We start from the raw sequence: 20,916 nt of genomic DNA, 5'->3' as shown, positions 1-20,916 counted from the left end.
TAAAATTAAGGAATTAATTCTGTCATCTTACTGTTCCTCTTCCCTCTCTTCTCTCCTGTGTCATTATTGTGTTCTCTCTCCGAGGTGCAGCTTAAACTGCTCTAGCCTACTGAAGAGTGACCCCTTGCGTTCAAATCGCAGAGCTAATCATGTGGGGATGTTAAAGTACTTTCCCTGTGGTGAATTTTTAAGATTTAGTTTTATCACAATGAGGAGACATGAAATTAAATTCTATACCATGCCCTGTCTTTTGCAGGTCATAGTAAAAGTCAACAATGGCATCAGAGACTTTTCCACCTCAGTAACACCCAAGCAGAGTCTCTGTGATGGCAGGTGGCATAGAATTACAGGTGAGAAAAGCTAAGTGTCCTGGGTTTCATTTATAAAGTGAGCCTACACACCCACCTGTGGAATGAGGATTTGGCAGAACTTACACTATAACTTATATGACAGAATAGGTGATAGATGACAGTTTAAAAGTGGCCGAGAAAATCACGTTACTGTCCTAAAATGTGTATATTAAATCCACATGTGATTTGAAAATATGAGTGCTGTCAAAGTAGGCTTAGAAAGTTGTTTAAATAATGCATAACTTATGGAGCAAAAAGGTAGCGGTAAGAGTATCTTAAATATTCTGCATTTCAAAGGAAAATGTTACAGTGATTGCTTGGTTAGACAATGATGTTTTCAATGACCAGAAGAAAATATGGGGTTTATTCTGAAATAGATAAAACCACCGTAACTGTACTAAATTATTCCCTTTCATGTGAAAATTAATCATTCCAATGCTACTTATGACCATTCTTTTCCCTGTATTTCAGTTATTAGAGATTCAAATGTGGTTCAGTTGGATGTAGACTCTGAAGTGAACCATGTGGTTGGACCCCTGAATCCAAAACCAGTTGATCACAGGGAGCCTGTGTTTGTTGGAGGTGTTCCAGGTAAGAGCTATTTAAAAGCAACAAGTTTCCGAATCCAAAAAACAGTAAGTTCTCATAATTATTATAGTGTTGAACTATGTGTTTTCATAACTCACCTAATAACTCAAAGGATTTTATATACAATATCCTTTCATAGGAAAAAGTATACTGACAATTATGAATCCTTATCCAAGGATCAGAGCAAAGTAACACATAACTACACCCAGCATTCTAACCATCAGATATTACTCTCCCTCTGCCATACGTGCGTAATTATTTCTCTCTCTTCCCTTTACATAGCCTCCTCTCACACACACTCAATGAAACACCTACTCTGTTCTATCTCTAACACTAAGAAAACTCATTTACTAATACTGCCAGGGTCTGAGAACCTTGGAGAACTAAAAGTTTGCTGATAATTGCTCCCCTTCCATTCTAAGAGAGAATACACAGTTCTTCCCATCCAGGGCTAGGCTGAAGAGTGAAAACAGCTGCAGACCATAAGTTCTGTTGTTTCTACATAGTGACATTCCCTAAGAGAGGTTCCCAGCTGCAGTATGTAAATATCATCAGTAACATCACAGCTGTCATCTGCCCAGAATGGTGTATAATCCAGGATGGTGACAGGAGGACACTTGTGGACCCCCCACAATTACTTTAAACCTCTAAAGTAGGTCCATGACCTTATGTTGGAAGTGTTTGTTTCACACACTTCATTTACTTGGAAAAACTAAATGTTAAATCTAGAGAGAAGGAAAATCAAGCTTTTAACATCTGGAATGTGGTGGGGATTGTAAGGAAAAACTTAATGTGGTTTTTAACCATGTTAAAACCAACTTGACTATTTTAGACTGACCTGTGTAAAGGCAAATAATGCTTTAATTAAGAGAGCGAGAAAGATTAAGCATCTGATTTTGAGTACTGGCAAAATAGTGGCAATTAAGCACTTTACTGCTTTGTAACACAAAGTTTTCAAACACTACTATAGACAATAACAGAAACTCACTGATGGAATATTTGAAACCCTCAAAAAGCAACCCTTCCTCTCCTTTACTTCCACCGTCAACTCTCATCTCCATTCCTTAGTCTTCCCTTCCTGCTCCTGGCTTTGCTTCTGAAAGGGATACTAACAAAGACCACATTGCACTTCATGCAGGTACAGAGCGGAAGATGTGTCCCATCCATTCTTCCACTTCCGCACATTGCTTTCTTCCTGGACATCACAACATAGTTTAAAATATTGCAGTTTCTCAAAGGCCTACAGGATCAGATTCAGCATAGTATGCAAGGTCCTGATCATCTGGATGATCCTTGCCTCTGCCTGTAGGTTCTCCCCTTACCTTCTGGGACTTGCAGTTCTCTGAGTGGTCAGTGATGGTCTCTTTGCTTCACGCCTTTGCACAAGTGCACAGGGTCTCAATTTCTGGAAAATGTTCTTCCTTGACCTCCCTAGTACCTTGTCAAGGAACAACATCTCCTGCTCCACCCCTAACTTAACTCCTACTGACCTTGAGGCTCCAACTCAGACTTCTTACATGCCCCCTCTTCTCCTAGAATGCACTACGCATAGCACTTGCTGAAGCTAAATAGCACACTCCTTGCTGCCAGAGATTGACTTTAACACACAACAAATAGGTACTGAGTGTCTGTCTCTTAAGTGCTGTTCTAGGCTCCAGGAGATGGACAAAACAAGCATGGCCCTCCCTTCAGGAAGTTACAGTATTTGTTTTTTGCACTGACAGTGCTTACTATGTCATTCAAATATTTGTCTCCCTGATTTGTGTTTGTTTTCAGTGTTTCATCCCTGCATTACACACTGCCATCATCTCTCACTGCGAGAGTTGCTAAGCTCCACAAACTGGGTGGGCAAGATATACCTGAAGCCGAATTCAGCCTGCCTGAGACATATAATGAATAGCAAATGTTAGCTAATGAGCCAGCACACAGGAACTAGCAAGACCAAAGGGGCCTACCCACCAGCCCACTGCACCACTGCAGCTTTTAATTCCATCCAGGAATCATGCCAGCAAGCCTAGAACAAAAGCAATTATGATTTAAGCCAAATGTCATTAATTACATCATTTGAGCTGCTCAAGATTAATTCCACCAAAATCACATCAGAAACTGGTGCATGAAAAAGAATAACTAAAGGAAATTAGGCATAAATAAAACTCCTATGTGTGCTGAAGCCTCTTGGAATGCCATCCAGTTCTCTTATACCAGGCAGAACCCTGGTAACACATTATTTCTATCAATAAAAAGTTAATGCATTAAAATTTAATGAACTATATATACACCAAAAAACTAAACCTTACTGTATTATCATTTAAAAGTCGAGGTTAGAAATTAAAGAATTTTTTGAGTTAATGACTATTCATTCCTCTACTGAAAATCCTGATTACTCTGTGTATAGTCAGGCTTTCAACCTGAGGAATGTTCACACCAAAGGGTGGTGAGCTTGGGCAGAATCAAAATCCATGTTCTAAAACTAGTATACAAAATGAACAGAAGAAATAGATGTTTCTACCCCTTATATTCTTTCTTGTTCACTCATCTTTATTCTGACGATGAATAACCTGAGTAGGCTTGAAGAATATGTATAGTCATACTAAACTAGAGACAAAGGAAATTGATCTCAGGCCCCTTCTAAATCTAAAATTTGATAATTATCATTCTAAATATGAAATGGTATTTCCGTGATTTATTTTCAATACAAAGCTTCTGCATATTCTTAATCTACATTGCTTAGAAAATTTATTATAGCTGCTTGATGGTATTTAATTTGCTGTCCTGTTTTATGTTCCTTCCTGAGTTACTGACTTCTAAGTATTTTCCATCTTTTATCTGCTATTACTCACATAGCTGTTTTGTACATAATAATAAGCTTTGACTAAATGGATTTTAATTTCATGATATTTCTAAGCTCTCTAAATTGCTTTAAATTATATTGCTTCTATCATCTCAACACATTTAATTGTGTCTGTGCAATTAATAAGCATAAGGCTTCTTCTAGATCTCTAATTAAGATAAGGGAAGAAAATTCCCCTGGCATGTCCCAGGGCACCTGTATCCACACAAAGACTAGGCTAGTTATCATTATCCATTTGTAGTTCTTAAGCCCTGAGCTCAGAAAAATTAAAACTTAGTTTACTTGAATTCATTATTTTCTCATTATATTTTATGAGCTTGGCAAAAATGTGGAGGATTAAGGATGAAGGGTAATGATACAAATTAAACAGAAACATTAACAAAGTCTAAAAAGAGTGTGGAAGTTAAAATTTCCCCTTTCTCAGTAAATCACACAAAATAAGTGAAGCCCAGGTGAAATTAACTCTAAAAACCATAGCTAGATCCTGAAAATTAATTGTTGAAGATTTACATGTAAGTGGTAAGTTTCAGTGGTAAATATACAGCTGAATTATACCCAGAAATTTGATCATGGAAAACATGGCAAAACTTTAAAGTTATCACATGTTCATATTACTTCAAAAGCAGATAATGTTCCTGAAAAAACATGTAAATTTTTACTATATTCCATCTTTCACATGTGAATCATCTTGATAATGTGAGCAGTTATGATTGCATTTTTTTGCCACAAAACAATATTTGGGCTTGGAATTCCTCAATTGCAATCTTTGTTTCATTTCTTTCTTTTTTCAGAGTCTCTACTGACACCGCGCTTGGCCCCTGACAAACCCTTCACAGGCTGCATCCGTCACTTTGTGATTGACGGGCGCCCAGTGAGCTTTAGTAAAGCAGCCCTGGTCAGCGGCGCAGTGAGCATCAACTCCTGTCCAGCAGCCTGACACAGCAGCGCTGCCCAAGCACAAAGTTCTTTAGAGCACTGAAAGAAACACAAAGCCAGCCAAGGAGGAGTGGCAACTCTTCCTCTCAGTGGAAGCTTTCATCTAGTTGAGCAGAACTTAAATGAATCATCAGGGATTGGATGTTTATTATTTCTTATTTGGAGTCTTACCTTGGATCCAAAATGTCTGCCATGGCAACAATCAGAGGAGCGTTAAATTTACCTGTATTGTATTACTTCCTGCTGGTGAAATTACTGTTCCTGTTTCTAATAAAATAGAAGGGATTCTAAATAAACACTGGCACACATTTTTAAAGTGTGGCTAGATTCTCAGATTCATCTTTCTTTCAGGGAAGATAACATTCAATCTATACCAAAATATGTTTGGTATACTTTCTTTATCCTGAAAAGATTTACTACTTTACAGAAAATCTAAAATTAGATGATAGATTTGCTTTTAGCACTTTTGTTTGGTCTATCAGTATAGCAACAATATTTTAGGTTTATCAAGATTTAATAAAGTAAATTTCTAACAAATTATCAGAAAATGGTAATATAATTTGTTTCTAGGTAAGAAAAAAAGAATGCCTCAATCAAATAAATGCCTACTTTTTCCCCTTACTTCCTTAAAAGAAAAATAAAATTGTGCATGAGGGGAGGTTCTTGTAGGATATTGTTACTGTGTGCTCAGTAAGAATCACGAAAGACATTAGAGCAAAGAGTAAGACAAAATCATACAATTCAACTTAAAATTATAAAAGTTTTTTATTAAGTTTTTTTCCCCACATACCTGCAACACAACTAGTATTAATTCTAAAATTTTATAATTTTTATGTATCTATAATAGAGTCTAGAAAAAGAAAAATAGGCTTGACTACCTGGTAGAATAGTAAAATATAGAAACTGAAATAAAAGAATTATACATGAAAAGATAATGCTGAAGACAAAATAAGTGAAAATAGGCCCTCGTATCAACAGGTTTGAAGATATGTAAAGACAGTAGTAATTTTGGGGTAAGGGGGGAGTATAAAATATGTTGAGGAATTACTAAGGGAATAATCTCTTACATATATGTGTAATTTTTTACATTCCCCTCATACCCTCATGTCTCAGGTACATTAATAATGATGATGAAGTTCAATGAAAATAGCTAATATCTATTTATACAGGACTTACTAAGTGCCAGCCTCCAAGATAAGCTAAATTAGATATCATTTGATCATCACACTAATTCTATGAGGTAGCATTTGCAGATGAGAAACCAGAGATTTAGAAAGGTTTAATAACTTGACAGCTATCATTCAGCTAAATGGAGGAGCCAGAATTGGAAGTAAGGCTACCTGCCTCCGAGAGCAGCATGATTGTCCCCTTGTTTCTTGCCTCCAGAGGACTGTCTGCCTTCAGGCCAACTCTCAGCTGGCCTCCAAAGCTGGAGTCACAAACTCAAGTGCCTATAGAGCAAGAAAGTTATCATAAAGAAGTGAAGCTGGTGGGGTCTGACTGAGAAAATCAAAAGGGTACCTGCCATGGCTCATCTAGAAGGCTAGCAGGTATTCAGTCAATTGTTACCATGAAAGAACACAAGATTTAAAGGGCCAAAATTTCCAAAAGAGGCTGGAAACGTGAAATTTGAGAGGTCTGAAATGGCCTGATTTTTCAGTTAGTAACTAGTTAAAATTAAAACAATAGCAATCAGAACAGCAAAATACTAGGTTGACCAAACAAAACCTTCTGCGAGCTTTATGTGTTTTCTGGGCTAATGACTCTGAATCCAGTATCTAGGGCCTTAACCAGTATGGACTGAACCAATGCTTAAAACACACTAAGCCCTCACAGTACTCCATCAGAGCCAAGCAGGAGGCAGTAGCTCTGAAACAGCCTACCATTTTATTTTCTAAAAGTGTTTCCTGAGGCATCCTGTCCCTTCATTCTCAGCCGTAGCCCAAAGTAAACTAAACCAGCCAAGCTGCCAACCGTGGCTAGACCTCCAATAGCTCCAGCAGGCATGGATGCAGACTCTCATATATGCAGACTAAAACCACAAAAATTCTTCTACCTTCTCTACAATTTACAAGGCCACTTCTTTGCAGAGTTAGTATTTCACGTTCTTACGGTCAGCAAATGAGAATCTACTGACCCATGTCTGCTGACCCTCTTAATGACTACAGAATGACCTTGAACTTTGAATATACCATTTATAAGAGCTTGATTCAGTTCTTAGATAGGGACCACATCTTCTCTCAACTTCTGTCTAGGGAGAAAGAAGTAGGATTTATTTTCTTTTAGTTGCACATAGTATATCAGAACTTCATATAGAGAAGTATAGATTGGGTGTTCAGAGTAATTTTGACTGGTTGTCATTCATGGCCCCTGCCAGTTCAGAGCCCCTTCAAAATGAAGAGGCCTCCCATAGCCCCAGTTTGAAGGAAAAACAGCCCTTTTTGGGCTTGTGTCCCACTTCCTCCTCTCATGGCCACAGCTGATTGGATGAGGGCACTATCTTCTAGCCTCCTGGTGAAGCAACATCCCACTATCTGGTGGTATGAGATGAGTCCCAACAACTGAAAATTTTCTCCTGAAATTATGAATTAGGAAACAGAAAGAATCAAGCACTTAGTGATAGAAGCTAAAGCCAAAATGATCTTATCTGGAAGTGTGGTTTTAAGTGTTTAACACACACTTAAAAAAACGAAAAGAAGAAACTTAGCATTTCCCATTCTGTAAACCTAGAATAATATATATCCACCTTCCCTTTGTCCAGGAAGAACCATCTCAGTTCTCAGCCCACAGTTTGTAAGGGGGCATCACAGAAGACAACTATTTTTCCCTCTGGGCCCCATTTCCTTGTATGTAACGTGGTAGTACAGGGGTCAAGTAGGGACTTTTTTTCCCTTAATTGGTGACTGCAGCCTATAGCTAGAATCATAAAGCAGTTAACACACCACACTGTAGGTTCACCAAACTCTGAGGTTTGGAGCTGATCCCTTCTCTTTTAGAACTGGCTCAATGAAGCCATTCGGTATAATCAGCAATGTAAAACCACAATGCCCCCAACACAGCACGCACGCATGCACGCACGCACGCACGCATGCAGTCTAAGCAGAGAGGCTAAGAAGGCAACAGAAGAGTCACTGTCCAGAATGTAAGCGCCATGAATTTTTGTCTGCTATTCACTGATGTTGTAAGATCCTAGAACACTGCCTGACATGTAGGTATATGTTCAATAAATACTCATTGAGCGAATTTCAGGAAAGCAAAGTTTTCCATAAAAGTTACCGCCTTACCTCACCTGCCAAGGCTATCACTTATAAAGTACCTGGCAAATCTTCAGAAATGAAAAAGTGATGTTTTTTCCACTTGGGTTCCCCTGAGCCACAGGGGTTTCTGATTTGCCTGAGGGCATAGAAAAAAAGACTAGGGAGGAAATGTCCAGCCCATCAGAGACACATGAAACATTCCCTCACGTCTTTGGTAAACTTTCAGGTCCTGAAAGTAGGGAAGAAGGTTGGCTACCACAGACAAAGCCACACAATTTATAAACATCCCAACACCAGAGGACATCATTCCCAGAGGATACAGCAGAGATGGGCTGGGCAGAGTGTAGATGAGCATTAGCTTGATACCTGCCAGAGCATGGGGCAAAAAGGCACACTCTTAAGAGGAATGTAACATGACACTACCAGCCAGAAGCACAGCGACTGAATCCCTAAAGGAAAGAACTCCCAAAGTGTAGTGATGGTAGCTGCTCAGCATTGAGTCCCTCACCAACCCAGCCAGATCACAGTGAGTTTACAGCGAGCTAAATCAGCAATCTCAAAGGACATCTTTTCAAATGATCATGTCTAAAGATGGATAATTTATGAGCTGATGTCAACCTGGAAGATGGTTATGGAAGCATGATGCCACAGGGCTGCCCTAAGGCCTGTTTATGATATTCCCTTCACAGAAAGCTCCTGCCTGGGAATGTAAGGAATGTGGGAAGGCATTTATTCAAGGCAGAAGCCTTAGAAGACTGAAGACTTCATACTGGTGAAAAACTCTATTTAGCCTTTAAATGTTTAAGATTTGTAGTGATGTTCCCACTCTCAAATCTGGTATCAGTTACCTGGGTCTTTTTTATCCTGGTAATTCTACCTAAAGGTACATCAATTTTATTGATCTTATCAAAGAACTAGCATTTGGTTTCTTTGATTTTTCTCTATTATTTATCTTTTATTTCATTTTTTTTTTTTTACTTTTTTCTTTCTGCTTTAGGTTTCGTTTTCTCATCTTTTCTTCTTTCTTAAGGTGAAAGCTTAGCTAACTGACTTGAGACATTTCTTTTTTTTTTTTAGTGAAAGCTTAGATAACTGACTTGAGACTTTTTTTTTAAGACATTTCTTTTCTAATGAAATAATTTTATGCTTTAATTCTAAGCACTTAGTTGTACTCCATGCATTTGATACGTTGTTTTCATTAACATTCAATTCAAAATACTTTAGATTTTCTCCTGTCTTTTCTTCTTTTATTCATAAGTTACTTGAAAGTGTGTCGTTTAGTATTCCAACAGTTGGAGAGTCTTCAAACATTTTCCTTTCTGATTTCTAATCTAATTCTGTTGTGGAACATACTTTGCATACTCTGCGCACTTTGTTTTGTTGCCTGTAACAGTCTATTCTTGGCAAATTTTCCATGTGTGCTTGAAAAGAATGTACAGTATTCTGATTTATTGTTGTTCTTCTACCAGTTGTTGAAAGATGTTGAAATCTCCAACTATAAATGTGGAGTTATTGCTCTTTTCAATTTCATCAGTTTTTGATCCATGTACTATAATGCTCTGCATAAACATTTAAGATTGGATGACCCCTTTATCATCATTAAATGTCCCTCTATATCCTGGTAGTATTCTTTGTTCAAAAATCTTCTTGTCTATTATTAATATAGCTACACCAACTTTCCTGTGATTAATGTTTACATGGTATATCTATTTTTGTCTTTTTATACTTTTATTTGTCTTAGTATTTAAAGTAGGTTCATGTAGACAGCATCTTTTTCACTAGCCAATCTCACAATCTGTCTTTTAACAAGTGTTTACACCTTTTGTAATTAATGCAAATATCAATATGGTTTGGTTTACATTCATTCTCCCTTTTCCTGCCTTCTTTAGGACTGAGTGGTATTTATTCCATTTAATCTCCTCTACTAGTATGTTAGCTCTCAGTTATTCTTTGCTTTTAGAGATAACTCTAAAGTTTACAATTACATATTTACCTCATCACAATCTATCTTCAAATACTATTTTGCCATTTCATAAATCATATAAGACCCTTACAAAAGTAACCTTCCATTTTCCTTCTCCTGTCCTTTTTGCTATTGTTGTCATACATTATACTTTTACATAAATTATTATTTTTGCTTTAAATAGTCACTTACCTATTAAATAAAAGTTTAAAAATGAGGAAAAGGTTTTTATATTTACCCACACATTTTCTATTTTGGGTACTCTTTATTTCCTTGTGCAGATCCAAGTTTACATCTGTTATCATTTCATTTTCTTTCTGCCTGAAAAAAAAACTTCCTTTAACATGTCTTATGGTAGAGATCTGCCCATGTTGAATTCTCTCACCTCTTTTTTTTTTTTGGCTGAAAAGTCTTTACTTCACCATGTTTAAAAGATGTGGCTCCGTTGCCTTCTTGCTTGCATATTTTTTGATGAAAAGTGCTCTTATTCTTATTTTTTTGTTTCTCTGAATGAATGTGTCATTTTTCTGTGTTGGATTTTAAGATCCCCTCTTTATCCCTGGTTTTCAGAAAACTTAATTATATGGCTTTTTGGAGGTGGGGGGCATTTTTTATGTTTATTTTCCTTGGGGTTAAGTTACTTGGACCTGTGAGTTTTTAGTTTTCATCAAATTAGAAAAAAATTGACCATTATTTCTTCAAATATTTTTCCATTATCCTCACTCTTCCTTCTGGGAAGCTACTTACATATATATTATACTTTTTGATATTGAAACACAAAATGTTTGCTCTTTTATTTCAGTCCTTTTTTTTTTCTGTATTTCATTTTGGATACAGTTATATCTTCAAGTTCATTAATTTTCTTTCTTCTCCAGTGTCTAATCTGTTCTTGACCCCTTCAGTGTATCTTTTATTTCAGGTATTGTATTTTTCATCACTAGAAGGTCAATTGGGTCTTTTTATACCTTCCATTTCTCCCTTTGTCATTATTATGCTTTCATCTTTCACTTGAACATTTATGGTAGCTTGTCTGCTAATGCTATCATCATTCTGAATCTGTTTCTACTGACTAATGATTCTCTTGACTATGGACTCCATTGTCCTCTTTCTGCATGCCTGGTAACTTTTTAGACTGATACATTGTGAATTTTACAGTTTTGGTGCTGGATTTTATTGTAGTTCTTTAAATTTTGAGTTTTTTTTCCCACTCTGTGGATGCAGTTTAGTTGCTTAGAATCAGTTTGATCCTTTCAAGTCTTGCTTTTAAGTTTTTTTAGGGCAGGACTAGAGCAGCCTTCAGTCTACAGCTATTCTCCACTCCAAACCCACCCCCACTGAGTCAGTATCTTGCTGAGGACTCTACTCAGTACTCTAAAAGATCTTTCCACTATGGTTGAAACAGAAATTATTCCCAGCCTTCTAAAAGCTCTGAGGAATTTTTCATTGCTCCTTTCTCCTTTCCCATCATTCTTTCCCCAGCCTTTGGTAATTTCATTCCTGGATTCTGTTTTCTTCCTTTAAGGTGTATTACATTTTTATTTGACAGATAATTGAGTTACTCATGGATCACCTTGATTCTCTTGTCTATTTTTAAGCTTTGTAAAAGCTGGCATATGTTAACCTTTGATCTAGTGCTGGTTTAGAACTCCTACTAAGACATGACATTTCTGGGGTCTCTACTCAATGCTCACATGTTCACAAGGTCTTTCCATTCTGGCTGGTTGGAATTCAAACATCTCCCAGCTCTGTGTGAGCTACAGAATTTTTCCATTTATAAATCCCTGGAAGTTTTTCTTTTCACCTCCTGTGGCACACATGGATCCATGTCCATGTAATTATAAACTAATAAATCTTTCATTTAAAAAGGTTTATACATATATCTTCAGGAACAGAAAAGTAGACAAGAAACTGGGGGAAACTATATTTGATACTTAAGTCAATCTTTCAGAGAAAAAAAATTTCATGGGACGAAGGGTGCCAACCATCAAGAGGAAAAGAAAGCAAGCTGAATTTCCTGGAACTATTGCAAGAAGAAAAAGAAAACAAAGAGCTGGCCTAGACCTCAAAACTGAACCTTAAGTCTAATTGAATAAAAAGATCTATCTGAGGTTTCTCAACACCAGTTGCAGACAATTTCAAGATGACTGGCTGGGACTTGAGGTATAGTGTGATGATGGGACATTCATTTCTCCTGGAAAAACAGGTTAGAATCATAGCCTTTATCTCATTGTAATAAATTTAACCAAAAACCTAAGCTCTCATATGATAGCAGTGTATATGCTCTACAGATTAACCATGGACTAAGAATTTCTTTAGTCTTGGGTTTTTTCCAAAATGCATAACCCACAGGACTCCATTTCTCACCACATATAATCACTCCTGGGCAGAACATTATCAAGAGACAGAAAGACAGAAACTGGCTTAGGGTATTCAAGTGAAAGGATCCAGCTAAGTAGCAACCGAAATATAAGCAAAGGAACAAAACACATTAAGCATTTAGAATGGGCCCCTCCTGATTGATAATCAAGGTGGTTTAGGCTTCATCATGAATTATTGATATTAATGATCCACTGTGAGCAAGATGATCTCTAAGGAACTTCCTAACTGTGAAATATTATTTTGTCTTATCTATCGAACATAACTGATGGCTTATTACTACACATGGTTTACAGACTACATTTCTGTCTTTTCCTACTAAAAATAAATATTCCATCCAAAGGTGCCACCACTTTTATTTGTTTAGCAGATCATAAGATGATACTGGCCCATTACCCTTGACCTAGTCAAACCTCTACAAAAGACTTAATGATGCTATTTAGGATGCACTTCCTTGCTGCTTTGTGCAGGTGGCTTTCGCATTGTTGCATAGACAGTGATGGGAACATCAGTTATTGTCAGGCAATGACTTCCAGGGCATCTTCGGAGTTGCCTGAATAAAAGAGCAAATGGCATGTAGTTAGATACTAAAAAGGAAATTTTCTTCAGAGCACCAAAGTTTGAGTGCATATTCAGCTGTTTTAAGTCATTTTGAAATCTCTGAATGTCACAAAATAATTATAACACAGTGGCACTGATGAGGCAGACTTTTTATACTATGTTGCAAAGAAATTTTTGTTAAATGCTGTTGTTACACATTTAATCACAGAAAATGCATAAATATAAAGATAAACCTCCAGATGTTCATTTTGAAAGGTATGCAGTGATTGCTAAGTGGCAAAAAGAGGGGCAGAGTGCATAGTTGCAAATGTAAGTGATAATACTACAGCAACTCATACATATGTGCACCTTAAAATCAGTCCAATTGAGTAACTTAAAAACTAGTATTTGGGGAGAAATATGAAACTGAACATACTGTTCTATATACTATGCAAATATTAATGGAATCTCAGGATTAAAAGAGCATTAAATGACACCTAGCCTAAAAAAATACACCTAGTGCTTAAATTTTCCTCCCAACATCCCCACCAAATAATAACCCAACCTTAAACATTTCTAAAGACTAGTGCTCAGAACTTTCCAAAGTAGCCTACTTCATCCTTAAAAAACTGATTTTTAAAGTACCTACCTATTAAGCTTAAATCTGTGTTGTAAAAATTTCCAAGCCATGAGAAATCAAACAATGCAGTATTTGATGTTTTGCCATGGTAAACAGCAAGAAAAGTGGAACAAATCTTATTTATTATGGTTTTCTTCAATTTTGTAAAAATAATTTTGTTTTGTAGACTCTTCATCTCTATATCACTTTCTTTCTGCTAAAAGTCAAGTCAAAGCCAAAATGGCACTAAATCTGTGGTCTGGGCTGTCTTCATATATGTAGCCTTATGCCTAGCACAGTGCCCTGCACAAAACAGCACTAAAGATTTGCTTGTTTAATTGGATGTTATATAATTAACAACAACAACAAAAATCTAGCTAAAAATTTACCCCCAAAATTCGGCCTATCATTCAGACTTAAACTCTGTATAAGAAAACCTAGAATCTGTTAATACTAATTTAATAACAGCCATGTTCCTGGACTTTTTTCTTATTAACTGAACATCAGCTAAAGCTTGTATTGATGAGAGCCATTATGCGTTTCCTCAGTCGTCAGGACAAGAAGACTTTTTACCTGGTTGGTGGCAATTCTTTCCCGTTACAGGCAGCACTGGAGCTCAGCCCAGATTCCAGCCCAACTGAAGAATCTCCCCCTTCCACTGGAAATTTCCTTTGCTGGGTCCCAAACCGAAAAGGCATAATTCACTGAAAACCTAAATTAGAAAGTTAAAATAATGGAGAGGGGGGTGAGTTGTTTTCAAACAGTTCTATGGAATTTTTCATATGAATTTTGATACAGATATAAAGAAACATTCTGAAAATGACTATAAAAGTGTACACATATTTTATAATATAACTCTCCCTTCCATGCAATTTTAAGTCTTGCAGCAAATACAAAATAGCCACTAGATGATAAAAGTAAATTGTGCACTATGGTTAACATAACTGTAGTCCATTTCTTTTACGTGGAAAAAAAACTGTCTTTAAATGGTTATGGCACTCGACAGGTTTGAGCCCCCACTGCCTCCCTACCTGTTTAAGCCCCTCTCTTCCTTTGAAGTACAGAAGTTTCACATCTGCCTGATATCTACAGCTAATCCTTCTGTTCCTGGTGATCATTTCTTCGCCCCTACCTCTCTACATTCGCAGTGTATTTGTTAAGAAAGTGCCTTGGGAGAGTTGGATTGACCTGGATTCAAATCCTGGTTCTGGCTCTTCCGAACTATGCAATCTTAGGTAAGGTACTTAACCAAGTTCATTTCTCAAGGATAAACTGAGCTTAATAATAGTATCTACCTCCAGGGTAATAATGAGAATTAAATAAGGTAATACATGTAAAATGCAGTGCCTAATACATAATAAATGCTCAATATTATTAATATTACTCAGTAGATGGTACTGAGCATCATTAAATATATATACCTAAATAATGTAATGTATGTATGAGTATGATACATGTGATATACATACACATACATAAGCACACATACACACACACACAACTGCACAAAATAAGCTCCTGACTGCCTATTGCTGCCTCTGCATGGAACACTTCCCCACCCACCGCTCCCACCCTTTACTTCTTAGGGCCAACTCATTCATTAAGTCTGAATTTAAATTTCACTTTCTCAGAGAAACCTTTTATAACCTCTCCATTATATGTTTTCTTAGCACTCTTTATTTCTGCTTTGTAACAGGTCTCATCACTCTAATTCAGGATTTCTCAACTGTGACACTATTGACATTTAGGGTCAAATAGATTTTTTGTTTAGGAGGGAGAAGGCTGTCCTGTGCATTGCAGGATGTTTTGCAGCATCCAAGACCTCCACTCACCATATGCCAATAACACCCCAATAACAGTGACAGCCAAAAATGTCTCCAGACACTGCCAAACATCCCCTGGTAGAAAACAGGAGAAAAATCTCCCCCTGTTGAGAAACACTGGTCTAATTTTTTGTAAATGTTTTTGTTTAATCATTGGCCCCTACTCCCATTCCATGCCTGTCTTTGACACCATTGACTGACTCCTTAATACCCAGAACAGCACCTAGGACACAGTGGGTAATTAATAGCTCTATCTTGCATAAGTTTACATGTCTTCATCAAAGGACAGGAAAAATGAAAAATGTCTGATAACTGTTTCTTACGTCTAGTGCAGTATTCTATGCCTGGTAAGTGTTTACTGTGGTAATAAAACTAAATTATTAAAGTTTGGGAATTTGAGTATTTTATAGTGGTTTTTATAGACTGTGTGTCAATTATCAGGGGAAAAAGTGTTAAGCTCAATAACAAGTTAGTAAAACCATAGTAAAATCTATAGTTTAGTATAACTATCTCTCATATGTAAGTATTAAGTTCAGCTAACTTGATCAAGGATACATAGACTTACCATAGACTTGATTCCTGTAGAGGTGAATAAATCAATTGCTTCTACTAACCTTCCAGAGAAGGCTGGAATTGCCAAAGGAATGATGATAAAATGTTCCAGTGACACCCAGAAATTGTGACATCAGAAGATTCTTTCACAGTTTCCTATCCGCTAACAAATAAAATATCACACTTCATTACTCCAGCACCAAGTTAAACATAGCTAAAAACTGTCTCTAAACTTTATGTGAAGGTTTTATTCTTGTTGTCATTGCCTTATTTTCCAACAATACCAGATATTTTAACTTATGAATGAATTTATATCCATTCTAGACCTACAGTCAAATCAATCTGCACAAAATCACAAGATTCTTCTCATTTTACATCCTATTTTCCTCTTTATCTTTGTCTTCCAGACTTTCCCTTAACTAATAACCCAAATGAGTCCAATCTACCTATGTCATCATCCCACTCCAAAGGCCTCAAACTGCACCTCTGCAATTTCTCTATAGTTCTCCTGTGTAGGACTCTCTGCTCTAATACCTGGACTACCTCTTCTTTCCTGTTTCCTCAAAAAAGCCTTGAGATTCCCAAATGACAAGAATACTGACAATTCAGAAAGGAAGAATACATCTTGTCCTGTCCTCTCTGTCCTGTTCTCTGGACCGTAAGGTTCTCCTCTGCTCATACCATCTTCACCAAAGGAATGATGATCAAATATCCCAGTGATACCCAGAAATTATGACATCAGAGATTCTTTCACATAGTTTCTTACCTGCTAGAGAATAAAATGTCTCAATTAGCAGTCCTAGTAACAAGCTGACACTTATCTTCTGGACTGCCTTCTCTCTCCCAATTTCTTTATCAACAGCTTACCTCACTGAATGTAATACTTCAGTTTAACTCTTAAATCAGAACATTACTCTTCAGTTAGTCAACTTTTTTTCAGTTTTCACAACTGATGACTGAACTATTAAATGCTAGTGAGCATTTTTCACATTTAGTGAAAATCTTTTTTACTACCTACATTTTATGCTAAGTTCCCACTGTTCTGTTTTCATACGTTTTATGTAATAGGAAATTGGCATTTTATGAAATTAAGTTGACGTTACACAAAATCTTAACTCTATCTTCTCTTTCTTACTAGGGTGCTGTCTGTGAATAGTTGATCACAATTTTAGCTTAGAGAAACCATTTAACTGACTGTGTCATCGTCAGAAAAACTGAAATAATTGCTAGCCATTATTAACTAATACATCATGAGGACCTAAACATTTGATCCTTAGTTTAAATTTTTTGTGGAGGGGGCAGTGGAAAAACGATGGATTGTAGCAACAGAATTAGGCTGAAATTTTAACACCATGTTAACTCTGAGATTTTGAGCAAATCACTAAAAGCATATCTATAAAATGGTATTAATTCCATCACAGAGTTGTATTGAGGAATAAAAAAATCTAAAGCCAATGTCTGAGATACACAAATTCAGTCAGCACAAGTTCTCTTATCTTTTTTGGGTGACTCTTGAAGTCAGAGTGTTGAGGCATTGATTTCACTTCTAGTCACTGATATACTATTTTTAAACTACAAAGTAAAAAGTATTCGCATGTGAAATATTCTTAAATTCCTCTAATTTATCATCATTTTAAACTAGTTTATCTGGCACAAATTGTGCCAAGTTTCTTCTTTAGTATGGATGATACAATGAAAGAAACCAAAGAGTAGCCTTTAATGATGAAACTTTCCAGCATTAGAGAATACACATTAGAAGATAAAATGAACTTGACTGTCCACCAAATCTTCACAAAGAAATGAATAAATGAAGTATAAATGTTTTTTTTTAAAAAAAGGGTGATATCTCTGAACACATTCTCAATTCTCATAGTCCAAGAGTAAAGATCTTTCAATATTTAGGATATTGAGTCATGAGATGCAGAAAAAGAGTAATGTCTGAAATGGTCATATCCTAAGAAAATAGATCCATTATTAGAATTACTCCACTCATACAACAAATATTTGCTGATAACCTACCATGAGCCAGGCATGTGTTGAATGTTGAAGATAAAATATTGAGAAAACAAATAGTGTCAGTCCCAGTGGAGTTTACAGATTAGGGGAGGATATGTCCTAGACTAGAACTAAATCTAAAACACAATTAGGCATTAATTGGATGGAAGTGGCTGGGAAGCTGACACTGAGACAATTGGGAAGGGGGAAAAAAGAGGAAACAGCATCTGCAAAGGTCATGTGCCAGTAGAAAGGACAACAGAAGATCTGAAAGGCCAGCATAACCTTTGCAGAGAAAATAAAAAAGAAACCAAGTTAGAGAGAATAAGTAGTGGCAAATCATGCAGGACCATGAACCCAAGTTAAAAGTTTTAGACTTTATGAGCAAGGAAGTTCACAAAAGAATTTCCATCTCCCAGGAAACATATCTAGGTTTCACTGATTTTTCTCTATTAATTTTCTATTTATTTGACTTCAACTTAATTTTTTATATTTCTTTTTTTTCTGTTTGTGTTTAATTTGCTTTTGTCTAGTTTCTTAAAATGGAAGCCCCAAACTTTGAGACTCCAATGTCATTGATTTAAGATCTATCTTCTTTTTTAAAAAAATATTTTTATTGAAGTACAACCAGGTCCTGGGTTCTATCCCCCATATCTCCATTAAAAACAAACAAACAAAAATAGTGCTTTGATGAAAATTTATAGAATTAAATGCTTATAATTCTGATAACATTGTAAAAGACCTATCTTCTTAACATAAGCCATTTAATTCAATAAATTTCCATCAAAGCACTATTTTGCGGGGTTTGTTAGTTTGTTTGTTTTTAATAGAGGTACTGGGGGTATAACCCAGGACCTTGTGTATGCTAAGCAAGTGCTCTACCACTGAGCCATTTACCCCCATCCAAAGCCCTATTTTAGCTTCATTCCACAGCTTTTGAAATTTTGTATTTTCCTGCAGTTAAAATTTTCCCTTTTGGTTTCTTCTTTGACTTATGGATTATTTAGAACTATGATATTTTGTTTTCAGATATTTAAGAATATGCTAGCTATCTCTCTTGTAGATTTCTTAGCTTCCATGGTTTATCAGCAAACATTCTTTGTATGATTTTCATTCTTTTAAATTTATTGAGACCTGTTTATGGACAGAATATAGACTATCTTGGTAAGTGCTATATGTACTCTTAAAAATAATGTGTTTTGCTATTGTTGGGTGAAGTGTTCTACATTAAATTGTAGGTGGTATATTAGAAAGAATTCCACTAGAGCTGTGTGTAGCCTTCCAGGCTGGCCTGAGTTCTGCTTGCTGTTCTGAGAGCTGGTTGAATATTTTTAATCTGTCTGATTAGGAGTATATTCAGTTTCAGGATATGCTCAGATTTATGACTTAAGCTGTACTCCTGCAAAATATAACTCTAAAAAGTTTTTCTGCTTCTATTGAGGTGCTGCTGAGGCTGGTAGGTAAGAGTCTACATTGACTCTGAAGCAGCACAGCCTCTCAGTCTGATTCTATCCAGACTGAAGTTATTAAAGAGACTTGTCAGCACTTTCTAATTTGTTTCCGGGTATAATCTCTGGGGAATAATGACTGGGACCTAACTACTGCATGAAGGGTGGAGTTCTGCAGAGGCCAGAATACCAGATGAGCTGGCACCATAGCTCACTGACACAGACCTACACACATCACTACCTACAAACTGGACCAAGCTTTGCAAATTTTTGAAGCCCCAAACTTTGAGACTCCAATGTCAAGACCTGAAGTGAGGTATTGGGAGTGTCTGGCTGCACCTCCACCACTGACTCCATGCTCATCAATAAGGAGTTGAGTAAAATTCTGCAAATGCAAAAAAAAGTTGATTAAAAGTTGCCTATTAATCATCAGAGATATAAGTACTAAGGTAAAAAAAATCCAAATGAAAATGTGGGAAAGCTTCAGCATCATAAACCACCCACTGCAGGTTCAAACTTACCAGATATCAGAGAAATATAGTAACAACTCTTAACTGTCTTGGTAGGGGAATAAGATGCTCTAAGCAATGGAATATTACAGTCCCTTTTACCACATATTAATTGCACATACAATTTGTGTGTGTGTGTGTGTGTGTGTGTGTGTGTGCAGGGAGAAGGTTTCCTAGGATTTTTGTAGTCTCTCAGAATTTTTGTGGAAAATATTAATTTCATTAGAGAAGTGCTTGAGTTCTTAATTGAAATCTGGCCTAATACTTTACAGTATTTTTCAATGTTCGACAATTTTAGAAGTTGGTCATTTTCGGGAATGCTTGATTTTTCAGTCTCCTCCTTCTTGTCCCCCCTAAGCACTATACATAAATCAAATGCCTAGCTCTCATTTCATCTCTTCCTTCAGACTTCTATTTACTCATATACCTCCTCATGCCCTGAATCCTATTACACTTACAGTCATTGCCACACAATACTGTAAGTCACAACTTTTTTTTTTTTTTTTTTTTTTTTACTATTTTGCGTGTATCTTCAATTAGATTGCAAGCTTCTTGAAGCTGGATCTATGTCTTAATTTCTTCTGAATCCCCCGTAGGTCCTAGAAGTTACTGTTGGGAGCATACAGCTTCAACACACACGGGTTGGGTCTCTGAGACGCCATTTTTGTCAATGTGTATAACTACCTAGTTTCGGTTGTACCCTGATACGTCTATTTATCTGGGGTTTCTTTGTGCTCATCGACACAAAGAACAAAGGGCTTGCTTTATAGATACACTATTCAACGTCCCGAGGCATCTGAATAAACGGAATTTGACCCACCGCCCTGGGTATTGAGACGGTAAACGAAGACTAAACCTCTGATAACTCATAAATAGCTTTAAAGACACAAGTTTTAAAATCCCACTCTAAACTCTAATTAACCGCCAGTTACCCCGGCCTCCAGAGCTGCCGATGCTTAAAGATGTTCACAAGGCACCGGGCATCTGACGTCCGGAGGCCCAGTCGCTATGGTAACGGCGAAACACAAGTGCACTTGCGCGGTCTTCTGACGGAAAATCTTAGCCTGAACGTAGAGAACAGCGGAGCGACGGCAGCAACTTGCGGCAGC

General features: G+C 36.7%; 2 protein-coding genes across 9 annotated transcripts in view; one reads left to right on the top strand and one right to left on the bottom strand.

Annotated features, from left to right (window-relative positions):
- LAMA4 (laminin subunit alpha 4) overlaps positions 1 to 5,265 on the top strand; it is a 142,096-nt gene extending 136,831 nt beyond the window's left edge. The window contains exons 37-39 of the mRNA XM_031680130.2: positions 257 to 350; positions 822 to 941; positions 4,581 to 5,265. Coding sequence (XP_031535990.1) covers positions 257 to 350; positions 822 to 941; positions 4,581 to 4,726 — 360 coding nt within the window. The 3' untranslated portion in view covers positions 4,727 to 5,265. The remainder of the gene's footprint in view (positions 1 to 256; positions 351 to 821; positions 942 to 4,580) is intronic.
- A 7,395-nt stretch (positions 5,266 to 12,660) lies between these two features.
- Positions 12,661 to 20,893, bottom strand: FAM229B (family with sequence similarity 229 member B). 8 transcript variants are annotated; one of them, XM_015240403.3, is made up of 5 exons: positions 20,740 to 20,893; positions 19,605 to 19,683; positions 15,918 to 16,018; positions 14,054 to 14,192; positions 12,661 to 12,874 (listed from the first exon to the last, which is right to left on the bottom strand). In XM_015240403.3, exons 4-5 carry the CDS (start codon positions 14,176 to 14,178, stop codon positions 12,757 to 12,759), a joined length of 243 nt encoding a protein of 80 aa, XP_015095889.1. In that variant the 5' UTR covers positions 14,179 to 14,192; positions 15,918 to 16,018; positions 19,605 to 19,683; positions 20,740 to 20,893; the 3' UTR covers positions 12,661 to 12,756. The 8 variants fall into 8 exon arrangements, with proteins under 8 accessions (XP_015095889.1, XP_006205732.1, XP_072821857.1 ...); XM_006205670.4 differs by having other exon boundaries at positions 15,869 to 16,018; positions 20,740 to 20,892; XM_072965756.1 differs by having other exon boundaries at positions 15,869 to 16,011; positions 20,740 to 20,892.
- Between the last annotated feature and the right edge of the window lie 23 nt (positions 20,894 to 20,916).

The sequence above is a fragment of the Vicugna pacos genome, chromosome 8, assembly GCF_048564905.1.
Source record: "Vicugna pacos chromosome 8, VicPac4, whole genome shotgun sequence".
In the NCBI taxonomy this organism is placed as follows: domain Eukaryota; kingdom Metazoa; phylum Chordata; class Mammalia; order Artiodactyla; family Camelidae; genus Vicugna; species Vicugna pacos.
The sequence above is the reverse complement of the archived record's forward strand: the minus strand, read 5'-3'. Positions and strand labels throughout refer to the sequence as shown.

What these genes read in the sequence shown, in the direction of transcription:
- FAM229B (XM_015240403.3), bottom strand. Translation starts at nt 14,178, where the DNA reads ATGCCTTTTCGGTTTGGGACCCAGCAAAGGAAATTTCCAGTGGAAGGG. An exon ending in AAAGAATTGCCACCAACCAG is followed by an intron (nt 12,875 to 14,053) that starts GTAAAAAGTCTT and finishes TCTTTTATTCAG; the next exon opens with GCAACTCCGAAGATGCCCTG.